Source organism: Pangasianodon hypophthalmus, chromosome 21 (genome assembly GCF_027358585.1).
Source record: "Pangasianodon hypophthalmus isolate fPanHyp1 chromosome 21, fPanHyp1.pri, whole genome shotgun sequence".
Classification (NCBI taxonomy): domain Eukaryota; kingdom Metazoa; phylum Chordata; class Actinopteri; order Siluriformes; family Pangasiidae; genus Pangasianodon; species Pangasianodon hypophthalmus.
The window spans coordinates 6,671,418-6,688,741 of NC_069730.1; the positions used below are offsets into that span (position 1 = coordinate 6,671,418).

A 17,324-nucleotide genomic window follows, 5' to 3' on the forward strand; every position below is an offset into this window, starting at 1 on the left:
TCTGGACACAACATAACATCCAGACGTAACGATGAGGTCAAACGGATAATTATGTCAATGTTATCTAATCATAAACAGCCATGCCACTTTCCAGACTGTTGACTAACATGCTGCTAGATTTTTAGACAAAAATTGGACTTCTGCTACTAAATCAGACAAAACAGTTCACAGCCATTTTAATTACTAATGGTAAAATATGCTTGTAAATTTGTGAAGATGTGTGTGTAGTGGAAAACCCTTCTCGTAGTTGAATTTTGAAATTTCTACTCTAGATAGTTCTGAGTACTACAGGCTTTCCTGAACTGAAATATGTTTCTCTTTTGCATCTCAACCAGTAAGCAAAGTTCTAGCAATTTAAATTCTGGTTACGTCCAAAAGTGCAAAGGGAGAAAATTGCATTTAAAGATTCCATTTTGACTCCAGGGCAGGAGCACCACAGACATTTTGACAGTTGACTGAACATGAATTGGATTTATTAGGTTTATGTCTGTCTCACTATAGCACACAACTCTCCAACAACTTGATCAATGCCTAACATCCACTGTGTGACGAAATAACATTTTCCCAAAATGATCTTTACAGGAAGATTGCCTAGGCATGATTTAAAAGGCTTTGGTTTGCCAGAATTCAGCCACAGTAACATCCGACGAGTTTTCCCAGACCACAATACATATTTAACACAGTGAGACGTGCACAAACAAAGTGTATTATACTCTGGTGGCAGACAAACATCAGCTGCTACGAGACCACAGCGGACAAATGAGATGTTATCATTCCGCACAGAAGACAAAAAGCAGATACGTAAGAGACCCAAGTGGCCTTGTATTCATCACTTGTTGTTGTTTTTGTTTTACATATTTGCTGCAAAAACACATGATGATATAAGGAACACCATTGTATATATATATATATATATATATATATATATATATATATATATATATATAAAATGCCCAAACAGCAAATGTCAATTTTTCCAGTGATAAAGAGCTTTACAATTGAGAAAGCAAGGATAAGAAAACACCATGGTAATCATAAACATGGTAAAACTCATCACAGTCTGTAAGGATTTTTTGCCCATGTGTTGGTATTTGCTTTGTGTTTGACAACTAATTCACTAAGACACTAATAGATATGAACATGAAACAGATGGTGACAAACAGACTGTGGCTACCCTTCCTGACCCCTGTCTCACTGGCTAGCCCATCCTTGCACTCATTTTCCATTAGAGACTGAATAAGTCGATCACAGTGGGTCCCTAGGGGACAAGATCCATCATTCCCCATCTACCATGCTTCCTGTTCTGTCCAGACTGGTGTGGCTTTATCTCCTAAACAGTGACTTAATCCAGACTTCCTCATAGACCTTCATCTATCTTTCATCAAGGTTGAACATATTGTCATACTAGCAGAAATTTATAGTGTGCTAATGCTAAAAAAATGTCAGTCACACCTATGCAAAATGTACATGATGTACATATCCCCATCCAAACATGTCCTAGTTTTAGTGTTTATTGTATTTGTAGTCATTTGTGCAATTAATGAAGCATCTCACTAATTGATGTGTGTGACCTCAAGCAAGATTTCCTGACATTTATTCTCAAAGAGCATAAGAGGCCTAGAGGAAATGACAAGAAAATTAAAAGATTTTTTTTTTTTTTGCAACAGAGGCAAGGTGAGAGGTTTCAAGAAGGAAGAACAGACAACAGATTATGTAATCTTCACATCAAGAAGCTAGCAAAAAAAAAAAAAATAGCATAAGATTTATCATAAAAAGTCATACAGACACACACTGAGTAGTTTCCTGTCTCAAAATGTTGTTACCCTGCTTGTGGTGTCAGAAGTAGATGAATATCTGGCAGCAGATATGGTCTGCATATTGACCTGGATGTGGTGCTTTCAACTGGTAGTATAAAAGCCCTTGGTCAAAATATTCAGCATTTTTACTGTTAAAAAAATTATATCACCCACACAAGTATCATTTTTGGCTTAAATTTAGGTGCATCCCTAATTATTATGGACTTAATCCTTAAAGCTTTAGACTTAATACACTGCACCTGGGAGGATGGCAGCAAAAATGTGCTGGAGGAGGCAGAAAACAGTTCAAGGTTACTCGCACTACTACAGAGAGAGAGAGCGAGAGGTGCATAATAAGCTGCCTACTCCTCTTACCCCACCCAGAGGGCCTACATCTTAGTAATGACAGGTCAGGGAGATCAAAGCTGCTGTAATACTATATCACAGCTGGCGAATCCCAGTTGGTGGATCTAATCCTCCCCGTTTAAAAAAAAAAAAAAAAAAAAAAAAAAAAAAAAAAAAACAGAGAACTGAACTTAGTAAGTAGAATTATGGAGCAAGAAAAATTGCTACAGCAAAGATAATTCTGGATTACACTGACTGAAGTATGTGCACTCCATACGTAGAAATTTACAGATTGTACAATAAGTGTATAGTTGTGCATGTGCATGCATGTTGCAGGAGTGCGTGTGAGGGTATGCATTCTTTCAGTGTTGATAGTTCGGGGATTAGGCAGATGGGGATTAAGGGGATAATCTGTTAAACTAAGTAGGCTGACCCCATGCTCTTTCCTACAATGAAAGAAAATTAAAAGAAGGAAGGACTACAAGTTATGATGCTGAATTAGTCCAAGGAAGAGCAAAATATGCCACCATGAGCCCTTTGTCATAGTTTATTAGAATTATTTGAGTGAGATCTTGCTTAAATTAACTACACTTTCTGTAAATGTAAATATAGAGCTGAGCCACATTTTTAATGAAGGTATTATGATAATATGGCCTGATAAAGCAGGACCATGTGAAATACATTGCTTTTTTCTCCCCACAAAATAAATCTTTTAGCTGACATCTCAGTCTCTAATGTTCTACTGATATATTTTGTGCACTTATCTGGCAACAAGCATCAGAATCTTGACGGTTGCAATCTGTTTGGCTTTAACACTTTCATGTATACAAACATACATTCACAGAACAGTTTATTAGGAACACCTGTACACCTACTTATTCATGCAATTATCTAATCAGCCAATCGTGTGGAAGCAGTGCAATGCATAAAATCATGCAGATACAGGCCAGCAGCCTCTAGAGTTTACTCAGAATGGTGCAATAAAAAAAAACATCCAGTGAGCGACAGTTCTGCGGACGGAAACACCTTGCTGATGAGAGAGGTCAGTGGAGAATGGCCAGACTAGTTTGAGCTGACATAGAGGCTACAGTAACACAGAAAACCACTCTGTGGAATTGTAGTGAGCAGAAAAGCCTCTCAGAATGCACAACATGTCGAACCTTGAGGTGGATGGGCTACAACAGCAGAAGACCATGTCGAGTTCCACTTCTGTCAGCAAAGAACAGAAGGCTGAGGCTGCAGTGGGCACACCAAAACTAGACAGCTGAAGACTGGAAAAACGTAGCCTGGTCTGATGAATCTCGATTTCTGCTGAGGCACACAGATGGTAGGGTCAGAATTTGGTGCCAAAAGCATGAATCCATGGACCCAACCTGCCTTATGTCAACAGTCCAGGCTGGTGGAAGTGGTGTAATGTTGTGGGGAATGTTTTCTTGGAACACTTTGGGCCTGTTAATACCAATCAATCCTCGCTTGAATGCCACAGACTATTCTAGTATTGTTGCTGACCAATATCCCTTCATGGCCACAATTTACCCATCTAATGGCTACTTCCAGCATGATAATGCACCATGTCACAAAGCAAAAGTCATCTCAAACTGGCTTCATGAACATAGCAATAAGTTCAGTATTCTTCAGTGGCCTTCCCAGTCACAGGATCGAAATCCACCTTTGGGATGTGGTACAACGGGAAATTCGCAGCATAGAAGTCCACCTGAAAAATCTGCAGTAATTGCCTGACGCAATCATGTCAACATGGACCTGAATCTCAAAGCAATGTTTCCAACATCTTGTGGAGTCTATGCCATAAAGAACTGAGAACAAACGAAGGCCCTACCCAGTATAAGTGTAGTGTTCCACTTACACTTGTAGTGAGTGTATGTGCACCAGTTTCTGATGGGAAAACACCGACAACATTAGATCTTTCTCCGAAAAGCTCAGTCACTGGATTTAAAAAGTCACTGCATTACGTCTTTAAAAGTTATTCTTTATTTAGTGGATAAAAATCAATAGGCAGAAAATGTGGTTGGCTGTTTGCAATGTCAGATAAACGGCCTCTTCCTGTGAACGTAGGTGGTTTACTGCCACATTTCATGACAAAAAAGGCCATACTCTAGTGAAATGATTATACTAATGACTACCATCCAGCTGAAACAATATAAGGTGTTGCTAAAAGGACAACCCTTTTATTAGATAACTTATTGATGCTCCCTTCCCAGGCCTCCACTATTTCATCAGAGGAGAGTATCAGTGAAATGAAGAGGAGGTTAATGATTTCCTCCCTGTCTGGCCCAATTCCATGTTAGAAGTCTGGCTCATCTCACAATGAGTCATTGTTTTCCTGAGCCTGGCTGCTATGCTGAATGGACCACGCTGGACTTTGCACCCCTATTCATTACAGCTCCCAATGAGAATCAGCATCAGCACTCTATTAATTACACTTTTAGTGTCCGTGTGGAGTGTCTGCTCGCAGCCTCCACTTCCATCTCCTCGACCCCACATTAAGCTATCAGGAGGTTTATGTCCTGTTTAATGTAATAGATAGAGGTGCATCACAAGAGAATGCAAGTTAAAATGCATCTCCAGTAAAAAAAAAAAAAGTTATGCTCTTAATACAACAGCAGTTATGGGAAAGAAAAAGTTTTTTTTTTGGAAAAGGCAACAATTCAACTGCATTACTTTGCAATGTAATTTGACCTAGAAAAATGACCTAGACATGAAAAGCAGATTTAAGCACCTGAAATTTCATGATAAAATAATTCTTTGACTTTGATAAATAATGTCTGTGTCTATTACTAAATATAATCCAAAGTGGGATGGTACAATCAGACAGACTAAGCTTGTATCCAGGTGTATTACCTAGAGAATAATACTAAGCACATTCTGAAGCACACTGGATTGAAAAATGATTTGCACAGCTTGAAAATAAAGCTTGAAAATGGACTTGTAGTGATTACTACAAGACATCCACATTTCTGTTCCAATTCCAAAAAATGCTAAAAATAAAACCCTTACACCCAGCTGTATATTTAAAACCGAATCAGCCTTATCATCCTTTCAGTCATTGAGCGTCCCATGCCATGCCACATTCTGAAGAGGGTGAGCGAGCCTCAGATAAAGCTATAGCAGTATCAATACACAAGTGTGGAATTATTCAGATGCCTTTGTCTCAGTTTTAAGACTCAAATCTGATGGTATGGTGAACTGATTTATTCATGCAGTAGATCCATACTCTCATTCCTCTGAATGCAATTTTAATTCTAAACCAGAAAAAAAATCTAAATATTGCAAATTGACTTTTTTCGATCAAATTGAGACGACTTTTGCAAGAAACATTCTATTATAATAATCAAATAAATAGAAATACATTCTGTGAATGTGCATTACAATGTCGACCAACAACTGTTCCTATGAGAAAACAAAATTTATGTTGTCATTTTAAAAGCAAGAACGAACAGATCATGATAAGATTAGGATTGTTGATATTGAGCTACACACTTAATTGATTGATATGAGGGAGAAGTCGTTTTGAGTAATAAACAGCAAGGAGCATATTACACTCAGAGGTCGCCTGTGGAGACAGATCAAGCTCCATTTCCCAGAAAAACTATGCTTTTTCACAGAGTGACACTGGTAGAGGTTAACCTTTTTGATTAGAAACCAGTTTTGGGGTTCTTCTTACATTGGTTAAGATTATTATCCAGACAGATGAGCGCAAAAAAGAGGGCTATTCAATGTCCAAGAATGAAAGAACAATACTATGGATCAGTATGTATTTAAATATTATCAGCCACATTGACCGGGAAAGCACAAAAGGCCTAATGGGAAACGGAAAAAAAAATTACCCATTATGTAACAGCAGTTCATATGACATATACAATCTAGGCACTTCCCAGAATCTGATTGGAAAGCACCAGATTGTTTTGTTTCATTTTCAGCAAACATTGCAAAAAGAATTGCAACTGAAAGTATCGAGGGCTTTCAGTACAGTGGCAAAAGTTGAACTCCAGCCAGACCAGAGGGCTAGACAGATTTCCTCTACTGCTGTAAATCTTCTGTGTCCGGCAGGTGTGACGCTTGTTTCGGGCGGCCAGATAGAGCGAGGAGTAAAATGTGTCACCTTTGAAGGAAGCACGCTTTGCCAAAAGGAAGTGGTTATGAGGGAACAAGCATGGTCATGAGGAACAGGAAGGAGCATCCATCCATTTGTTGAAAAGTTCCATCCCAGTCCAGATACAGTATTCACATGGTGTTTTCAAAATTCCAAAACCCAGACCTTTTCAACCAATCACTACAAACACAGACCCATCGCTTTTGTCTAGAAATATCAAAGCATTGGTACTCTATAAATAAAAATAAGAAACATATAGAACTAGAATGAACTGCTTACAGGGGAAATTAAGCCTGGGGGATCAAATTTTCCAGCTCAGATGGTGGTCTGGATCATTTAATGTATACAGCAATGACCAGAAGCTCTGTGAAATCTACACGCAAAACTTGATCTGAGGAAACGATCTCTCCTCATCCTGGCCTTCGTGACATTTAAAAAAAAAAAAGAAATAATCTGAACAATCTCTCTTAATCCATCTCAGAACCGATAAGGAACAAGGAAACCAATTCTTCAGTTTCATTATCTCTAGAACATGAATACTACTGTGGCTGAATGTGCTTTAGATGGTTCATGCGTGGAACATTTTTGAAGTGAGGCTTCTTGAATAGATGAAAGACAAAGTATTAAAGCACTGAAATGAGAAAGACAAGACAGGGGAAATCTCAGAGCACAATTTTATCATGGGCACCCCTCCTCCTACTCCTCCTCTTCTTCAGAAGAGCCGAATATCAATGAGTACATGACGTCATGCTTTGCAGAAAAGAATGACATCATCCTCAGGCAGGCTCCTCCTAAAGGATTGGCTCAGGAAATCTGTTAGCCAGTCAAAGAGGGGCAGCGCTCAAGCTGGCAAGCTCAGCAACTTAGTATTAACCCTACCAGTACCACAGTGTATACATGCACCATGTGCTCTCTACTGAAATATACATCCATATCTATATCTACATCTATACACACACATATACACACCCACACATATTTCATCTCTCTCTCTATCTGTCTATCTATATATCTACTATATATGTGTATGTGTGTGTGAAAATAAAGTTGGTCGACAGAGAAATAATATTAATGTGATCAAAAGCAGTTCAAAATTGGTGTTGTCTCAGGACATATTTGTCCTTTGTACAAAACAAATAGTTCAGTAATAAGTGAAGACTTCCTGCACAAAAAAAAAACATTAAACTGCAATAAGAGCTAAACAATAAGGACTAAATTTGTACCATGCAAAATAAACACACATTTCCTGGTTACTGGACTTCCTTGACTAAAGACACCCTTCCTATATTAAAACCTGCTAACAAATTGGAAAAAAATGTTAGGGGAGGGAAAAAAAAAAAAAAAAAAAAAAAAAAAAAAAACACAAAAAACATTTATTTTATTGAGTTTATTCATGCTGCAGATTATGAGCCTAATGTTTTTCTGGTTGTGACGATTAAAGGATCAGTGTTTCATTTCTTAGAGCCCTCTGCTGTCTCCAAGACAAATTGCAACAAGCCTTCTCCTTCTCCCAATTCACCTTTGCTGAAACCATGTATGGCTTATGAGCCGTTAACCTGAGACAAACAGACTGATAGGTGTGAAAGCGTCCTTAAGCTACAGGACGGAGCTGAGCAGTTGTTCGGGATGGCGGCGGGACTAATTTCCAAAAATTTCCAAAAAAAAAAAAAAGTCTAAAATAGTATTTGCTCTGTAAAAATTTGACCATTTAACATTTTAACATTTAATTGATGAGCCCTGCTCTGGTATTTATAAGAGGAAAAAAAGAAAAGTATATAGTGTAGTTTCCTCCTCCACCAGGCTCGCTCTACTCTGTCTGGATGCATGCAGATGCCTAGTTTTAGGCTGTTTTCATGTTTTAGGGATTCCTCACCCAAGACTGATTCTGGGCTCATTTGGGGCAGGGGCTCATAAATGCTGGTTTACTTGTTGTACAATTCCATATGTCACTTTTGTGCATGCAGGTTTGGAAATGCTAGGCACTTAAGTACTGAAGAAGAGCAATTTTTTGGATGCATAGCATATTATCATGTAGGAATACTGCAAACGAGGAACAGTTCTCGGACAAGATGATTTTTAGGCGTGCCGGCAGACACGAGACGTGCATTTTTCGTATTGTTAGAGTAAGCAAGAAATTCTCAACAAGAGAGCAATTTCTCTTCTAGGAAATGCACAAAAAAAGAAAAAAATCATAATATAGAATTGTACTGGTATAACACAGAAATGCAACAAAAATTTTTTATATTGAAAGCTAGCTGAAGATGAATCGCTTGAGACATGATGCCTTTGGGTTGGAATTAGAGGTCTCCGTGAGTGAGCAGTGTGATGAAGGTACTGAGATGGATGCACTTTTTGAATAGTGTGCATGCCAGCAGATTCTTTGCGCTTGCTAAGCACTCTGTCGCATTCAGAGACTCAATGCACATTCCATCCATTTGGGATTGTGTGTGTGTGTGTGTGTGTGGTGGGGGATTGGGATTGGTCTGTTACACAGAACCAATCTCAATTCACCTCGGCAGTAAACAAAGGCTGGCTGGTTTGCAGAAAATCGGTCCGAATGACAGCCTGGTCAGATAAGAGATATAAAAACATAAATGCATATTTCTAAATAGAAAACAGTGAGAGGCATTTCCTTAATGTGTGCTAATAGGGAGGGAGAAAGGTCAATATATCGGAGCAAACATCTTATCAAAAGGCTACAGGCTTTTTTTCCAGTGAATAGAAACTGCACAGGACAATGGGGAGCCAATCTGAATGTACCACAGAAGGCTGAATGGACCGGCGGCCTCGGTGACCACAGCACAAAATGACCCTTCTAAGCCAGACATAACTAAAACACAAACCAGGCCCACATGTTTGCCATTTATAGCTCTTCACAACAGCTGATAAGAGCAGCGACTAATCAGTCTACTTCATTTCACTCATTTCATTCATTCATTTACTACATTGGACTACATTGGGTTGCACGACTATGCATTTTTAATATCTGATCAGTAATTCAGGTCAAGACTAAAGACTCGTCAAGACTCGTCTAGTCATCTTTTCCATAGTTAACGCAAATAAATAAATAAATAAATAAATAAATAATAAAAATTCAGGACATCTCAATTTTTAGGCTATTTTATTAGTACAGATAAATGCTGATAAACAACAGCAAAGAACATGTCAAAATGCACTTCAATTAACAGCCTACAGATTACAGACTACAAATTACATTTCCAGGTTCAGTTTTTTTTTTTTTTTTTTAATAAATCAGTGCAATAAATTTGCTAAAAATCAGTGTGTTATATTACTCTATTTAAGGACCCGTTTTTAAATATGCACTAATGGATGCATGGCGGCTCAGCTGAAATTGTTGATCCTGGAATTGAGCGCGCACAGCATAGAAGCTCGTGTCCATCAGAGTCCGTCTTATAGCTTACAGCAGCATCTGGGAAGTTCTTCCAAGCTGATAATGAACTGCTGTGTTCAGCTCCAGACTGATATATGTTCAGACTAACAAAGTACATTTAGCCTGCTTTCTTTATCGTCTCTCTGCATTTCCTCCTTCCCTAGTCAACAGCTCCCCACAGCTACGGGCACGAATCCCTCACAACAGTCTACTGGTTCCATTTGCACTCTTATCTCTTGATTTGTGTCAGCGATGAGAACAAGGATGAGACACACAGAGAAATTTAATCCCTAATAGAAACATTTTGTTTCTCCGTGTACTCGGTCATTTGTAATGTATCTGTAATCTATGATTAACTTCACTGCTTCCTGTAAGGAAATGAAAATTCAGATCTGCTTTTTATAAGCATGAACGATACTCTGGAAACATTTCACTAGAACCACAGATAATGAATGGGTTCACCAATACTGACTTTATTTTTTATTTTTTTTTTATTAATGGCAGGACAGTACCAGGACAAAACTGTCTCACAATCAGGCACATATGTTCTAGGATGCAGTTTAACACAGAACTGGCCAGTTATTTTCCATGTTCTTCACTACGATAGTATGACAATATTAGGTTATTCTGCTTGGTGCTGAATAATATAAAAATTAAATATTATTCGTCAGTCCGTGTAAGCATGCTATATACAAATATACTATCAGGGTTAGTTAGCATTACAATGTAGGTTGATATACAGGACATAATATCTCAAGTGTAAATGTATCTACATAAACCACAAATTACTGTAACTGCAAAACTTCATCAAAAAGTATTGTATTTTGAAAATACAGAAAAAAAACACTTAATGGGGAACAGAAAACTGAGATCAGCTTATAAGAGCAATGATGATGTTAACACTAATGTAACGTATCTTTCAGAAACGACGCGCCAAACGTAAGTAAAAAAAAAAAGATACGAGTACTTCAACTGATAAATGTATCAAAGAAATGTTGGAATTACTAAAACTGAATGAAGGTTAAATGAATGAAATGAATACCGTCACTTCATTTCAACATGCTCAGTGTTAGCCTGAAGAACTAAGATTAAGACTAATCTATAAAGATAGATGTGTACATCTGCCAGGACTTCCTTGACAGAGAGAGAATAGGCGACAGAGATAATAGAGGAGAGGAATGTTTAAGAAGAGCTGACAAGAAGCTACCACATCAACATTGCCAGTGAGCAATATGCGCATCAATGGGCTGATGACAGAAAACTAGTTGTGCAGATATCTTACACTAAAAAGAAAGAAAGAAAGAAAGAAAGAAAGAAAGAAAAAGTGCATAGTGCATGGTCAAATCAATTTATCTAACAAAAAGCTTCTTGTTTGCCAGTACTGACCATTGAGAAATACAGCCTTCTTCATGTAAGACTCATGGGGACATTTCAAAACCAAACTGAAAATATTCTGTGGTAAACAAAAAAGGAAGTGAATCTTAAACCCTACACACCCTTTTCAACTCATACTCTCAAATTTCACACTTGTATGAAGTAGACGTCAATGTGAAAAAAGCTCATCTTAAACGGGGGGTTGAATTCAGTTTTTTCACTGCACAACTTGACATCAGTTTTGCATCAATGTCAGGAATGTTTCTATAAAGTAGTGAGAAAGGAACCACTAGTCTTGGCTTTCAGATTTCCATTCAGACTGACTCATTATGCACTTACTTTCTGCCTCTTAAGTGACTCCTGTAGCGTTGGTCGCGCCGTGACATCTCTCCTCTGAGAACGAGGACCTTCGTATGAGTTTGAGGAAGCAAGTTCATGTTGAAGCTCTGACCAGCAGACCCACAGTTGCACAAACCACACAACTATAAATGCCCAACTAATGCCTCCGTTCTGGTGAACGTCTTGATCTAACTGTCTCACTAGGTTGATTGTGTTCTGAGCGCAGCTGCTTTTAGTGCTTTTTTTTTTCTATCATTTCCTGTGTTGGGAGCAGTCATGACCCCTGACATAGAGTAATTCCGCCCCTCCCTTGTCTGTACAGAGAGCTAGATGCTTGGGTGGTGCTTTTCTATCAGGCAGAAACGTTACTTCCTACCGTTCTTATAAATTACATTAAATCATCGTCTTTCAGCTCTTTTTCTTATACGTTTACTTGAAGGTTTCATAATACTGTGCAGCAACCTATCAAAATTTCTAAATCTTACCTTCCTCTTTTGGGCCAAGAAGCCATTTCAAAAGATCTTGTCCGGGAAAAAAAAAAAGTTGACCGGTTCTTCTGTGATATGTCCCAGACAATTAGCTTGTCATGTAACGTGTATATAACTGTTTCCCCAACGTCTCTAATGTCTTTGATGATGATCAGGTGAGATGTTATGAGAATCTGTAGTTCCTGCTTGGTTTTATGATCAGCTGACGCCGGAGAGTTCCAGATACAGTCCCAAGCCAAACCTCAAACAAGGAACCCCTTAAACCTCAGTCACATGATTTTTGTGCACCAACACCTCACTTCTTATGAAGTAGTCATGAAATTGATTTATAAAGCAACATAGTTATATAGAACTATATCTCTATATTAGCGATGGAACCAAATACAAACACGGTAAGTACATTATTCAGAATGAACATATATAATGTGTTCTAAACAGATATAAATACAGATATGAATAGAAAGCACACTAAAAAGAGCTTATCTTTCACGCACTGTAAAATCTAACAGTGGAAATTCCTAAATGAAATGAGTACTCAATATTCAAATATGTTTAAATGTCATATTTACTGGTCTGAATTAAGTTATAAAAACTCAGTAACTTGTTTGAAGAACTCAACTTACTTACTCAAGTTGTGTGAAATTTGAAACTCATGTGTCTCAACTTTTAATTACTCAACTAATACTAGTTTATAGAACAACCCTAAGAACAAACCTTTAATCTAATAAGAGTTTAAACCTAGAACAAACCTTCTTCTTTGAAATTTTGCCTTAACACATTCATTTAGCTTCAGTTCAGTTATTTAACAAATAGTGAACAATATAGGTCAGAGGTAATCCATTAAAAATTTGTAAAGGTCCAGTTTCCTTCCTATAAAGGTCTGGATAAGTGACGATCATGACTGAATGGCGAGAACAGTTACCTTTAATGTCTGACCATTAGTGATCAGTTCATGGTGACTAATCAAAGAAAATAAGACATATCAAATATATCTTACATTGGTTTTATTTTGGTGGCATGGCAGCACAGTGGGTACGAGTGCTGCCTCACAGCTCCACCATCCCAGGTTCAATCCTGTCTGTGGCTCTGTTCACACCTGGTATTAACATCCATGCCTTGTGAGGCCACTGCTTTTGGATTTCGTACATCATTTCTACAGAAAGAAGGGTGTTGCACACATTTATTATGGCAGCCTTCCACTGCAATTTTTTTTCCAGGTAGAAATGCCCTGGCTGTACAGTCTGCTTTCAGGCAGAAATAGATGGGCTGCTTCACTCATGTGGTCTGCTAATGAAACTTATAAATGAACAACAGATGAGACGGCGAAAGAAGCTATGAAAAGCAGCTGCATTTGTTTCTGCTGTTTTTGTCACAAGACCGTGCAGAATGCTAGAAGTCCAGCACAGAGATATTATCAGTGGACAGCGGAGAGCTATTGTCGGTTCAGCACTTTACGTAGTTTCCGGCTACTGCAATGATGCAGTCGATTAGGCAGTCCTTTGTTGCTGTCTCTAACCACTTCTGAATGTGGTTTAAGCGATTGGAGTTTCCTCTGGGTTCTCCGGTTTCCTCCAACCTCCCAAAAACATTCCAGTAGACAGACTGGCTAAGATAAATTGCCCCCAGACGCAAACAAGTTTGTGAAGGTGTGTGTGTGTGTGTGCATGGTGCCCTGAGATGGATTGCCTTCCCATTCAGGGTGTATTCCTGCATCACGCCCAGTGTTCCCAGGATTGACTCCGGAGCGACCAGACCCCTGATAATGATAAAACTGTTACTGAAAGTGAGGGAGCCAGGTTTTTATAAAGAAAAGAGTATTTAAAAACTGACTAAATTAGTTCTTTAAGCTTAATTTAATTTTTTGTGTACAGTAAGTGTAACAAAGAAGAAGCAAACTCACATGTTTACAAGTTAGCTGTACTAAAAGCAATCGATTTCTAAACAATTGGTTTAAGGCAATCAGTTTCCTTAATTTATACAAGTAAACTTAACTCATCAGGTTTTACACTATGCAGGCAAGCAGTCAGCTAGATTAAGCTTTTGAGACAAAGGAAAAAAAATCACATTCATTAACCTGAGTGCAGGCATTTCTACATCCGTTTTGTTCTCTAGTGTTTTCTGGGGACATAGCATTAGGGTTCATATTTAATTGAAAAAAAAAAAGCCCAAATCAGGCAGAATCCAAATAAACATACGAATATTTGGAGCATTAAACAGCTACAGATACAGACAGTGCCATTGTGTTACAACTGTAGTCTATATGCTCCTATCTGAAAATGAGGAAATGCAGTAGAGCGGTTGCTGCTTTTTTCTGACATTTTAACCAAAACCAGACAAAAACACAAGGAGAAAAAAAAACAGCAAACACTTCATTTGATAAACTGCAAGGGGAAATTGGCTCCTATAGCAATGTTTTGACATTAATTTCATGTTCTGTGTCAGCGATCCTGAAAGAATACAAAGTCAGCGTGAGCTCAATTTTTTTGCAGACTTGCTTTAAGCTCTGAACTACCAGCAAAACTTGTGTGAAAGTGTGAAAATGTCTCAGGCTTTGTGAAATGCCCATACAGTATGTTTACTCAATATAAGGGATGAAAATGCTCTTTTAAAGGTTTTAAATCTGAATCAGTTTAACATATTTTATAATTGTAGATTTTTAAAGACCGAATAAGTAGAACAGAGAAGGCATCAGTGTCAGTGGTACAGTATAGAAATTTTAGTTAAATGTGAAGTAGCAGACCAGATTGATTGTAAAAGATTGTAAACAATAACTACTATAACTAAGTTATTTTGTAAAATTAAAGAGTACAAAAGAAAATGAGGTTACAAGATAAAGAGAATTAGCATGCATTTACATAAACTACTGAAGAACAAGTTGACATAACGAGAAAAGTCCCAGCAAACCACAAACTCTCATGAGCTACTGTATGTCTGAAATCATTTCCTACAACAGTCAACAGTATAGCTGTATCTAAATTACACATTTTGTGTACTTTTAATGCCATTAGAGCGTCATACTGGGGAATTCAGTGAGATGTAGTGCACTATTCATACCTGGAATATACACAAAACTACTGAAAAATTAAAGCTACACAATATAATGCAGTTGGAATGCCGCCCTCTCTGGTAGAAAAAGGTATTGCAAGCTACTTTCAGAATAACACATATAACATGATGTAGGATGTGCTGCGTACTTCCTCCACCGTGCGCATTAATTTCACGCACCCAAGTGCCAAAATGATACACGGAGAATTCAAAGCTCTGTCCGAAACTGCACAATGCACACTAAGTAGCATGCCTAAACAGTAATGACAGCAATAGTGCACTCAGATTTTAATTTGCAGTGCTCCTATGCAAAAAAACAAGAAAATTAGGAATTAATTAACTGGGCAAACCACAATACATGTTAGCAAGTGTTTCTCACACTGTGGGTCTGTACTATGCAGTTACTCAACCAAAAAAAAAAAAAAAAGAGCTATTTGGAACTGACCACTCTGGTTAAGGGCTACTTTCCCATGAAGTTAAAGCCCCAGGCACATTCTCCATGGGCTGCTCTGTTTTTCCACCCTAGGGACGTCAATCGGCCCTACAAACAAACCAAGCTGTTTTGGTCTGTAGTTGTTGTTTTTTTCACCATTTTTAAATTGTCTCTGTCTAAATAGCACCATGCAGAACACAGAGGATAAGAAGGCCAATATATACCTCCCTTGAAATCACGCAAACACATATGCATATTAACACATATTAACTTTCATATCTGAACACACACAACTTGTTTTAAAAAATATCTGCCTGGGCCTAGCATGGTAATATAGTGGTTGCACTTTCTAAATTCTGTGGATGCACTTATTAAAAAAAAAGTCAAAGTTATATGCAAAGTTGCATATAACTGGAAAAGCTTGTGAAGTAAGAGGTATGCAGATATGACACTGTGCCCAAGAGAGGACCATGGAGACCTATATGACGCTTTTCATCTCTCCTCTCTGCCCCCTACTGAAAGCTGCAGATATGAGCTGCCTTGCCTTCATCTGCATGCATGCTGAGGCTCCTTGTCTGTTTCCTTGTCTGTCTCAGGCCCAGAGGTCCTCGCCAAATCTCACACCCAGCAGCCCAGGCCCGGTCCTAAACTCTGCCAATTCCCAACGCATATGATAGGCAAATATAATTCCACAGTCTTTATGGACTATCCAAGCCATCAACAAAACCAGCATGATGTGTACTGCATTTAAACTCCTGCAGATACCAAATCAGTTCCCGAAGAGATAATTTCATCAAAAATCTGCTCTAGTCCAAAACGGCATACAACATGAACCAGGATCCTTCTAACTAATCATACTGCCCGTGCTGAAATTAATTTCTTCTCCAACGAGCAAGAAGCAGGTTTGCAAAGGATGAGAGTGTGAAGCAGACAGAAGGAGCAGCAGGTAACTAACACTGCATCGTCCTATTAATACACAAACCCAAATGTGTGAGCGCGTGGAAAGTCTGAGAAGCCAGACCCGTCATCAATTACTCTTCCATGAATAATGATTTCTAAACAGCATTTCCATGGCTTGGTGTAGAGATGTGCGTCAGAACAGATCAGACCAAAAAAAGATCGATGGACATAGAGAGAAAACTACTTAAAATCACATATACATTCCACAATGTTCATTTTTTAATTCTCTTTCTCATGCTCTTGTTTTCGGTTGGCTCAGATGGCTGACTGCTGTTTTAATCCCAATCCCACCCACTCCAATCCTGTCTACTCCAAGAGAAAGTCTGACCAATCCTGTACACTCCCAGAAAAGGTTAGACCAATCCTGTCCACTCCAAGTGAAAGTCTGACCAAAATTCCAACCCATTCCGTGAGAAAGTTTGACCAATCCCGCCCATACACAAGGAAAGTTAGATCAATCCCGCCCATACACAAGGAAAGTTAGATCAATCCTGCCCACTCCCTGAGAAAATTTGACCAATCCTGGTTGCTTCTGCAGGTGTTTTTTTTTTTTTAATAATTACCTTTTTGTTTTTTTTTGTTTTTGTTTTTTTCAATTAAAAGTGTTCCACAAGCATTCTTTATATAGGGAATGGAGAACCATCCAATGGTTTTCCAATGGTTTTCCAATGGTTTGGATGGTTCTTTATTCCTAAATAGGTTTTACAAGGAACATTTTCTGAAAGGAGAAACCCTGCGTTCACAATACTCGCAATTTTTTTTGCTCTTCTTTATTTGCTAGTGGGCATTTTTTCTTATTGGCCAAAATCACCTACTTGACCACAATTCAGATGCCTTCTCACTTAAAATGACATATTTTACCAATTCAGAATACAAGTGAATTTTGACCCTAAATCAAATGTACTACCTCTCAAAATAACAACCGTGTAGGGAAAATGTATAAAATGTCCATGCATCACCATCTACTAGTGTCAGAATGTGTGCTGGTGTTGTTCTATTTTGGGTAAATCAAACAGATCAAGCCTGTAGCAGCACAGCAAGT

The 17,324-nt window shown here is 38.2% G+C and overlaps 1 protein-coding gene across 2 annotated transcripts in view; it reads right to left on the reverse strand.

The window, feature by feature from the left end:
* Positions 1-17,324, reverse strand: part of limk1a (LIM domain kinase 1a) — a 56,064-nt gene that overhangs the window by 27,728 nt on the left and 11,012 nt on the right. The window contains exon 1 of one of the 2 annotated variants that reach the window (XM_026940874.3): positions 11,357-13,715. The exons of the other annotated variant lie outside the window; for it this stretch is intronic. Within the exon in view, the coding sequence (XP_026796675.2) occupies positions 11,357-11,454 (98 nt within the window). The 5' untranslated portion in view covers positions 11,455-13,715. Of the gene's footprint in view, positions 1-11,356; positions 13,716-17,324 lie in introns of those variants that run through there. 2 annotated transcript variants of the gene reach the window in all.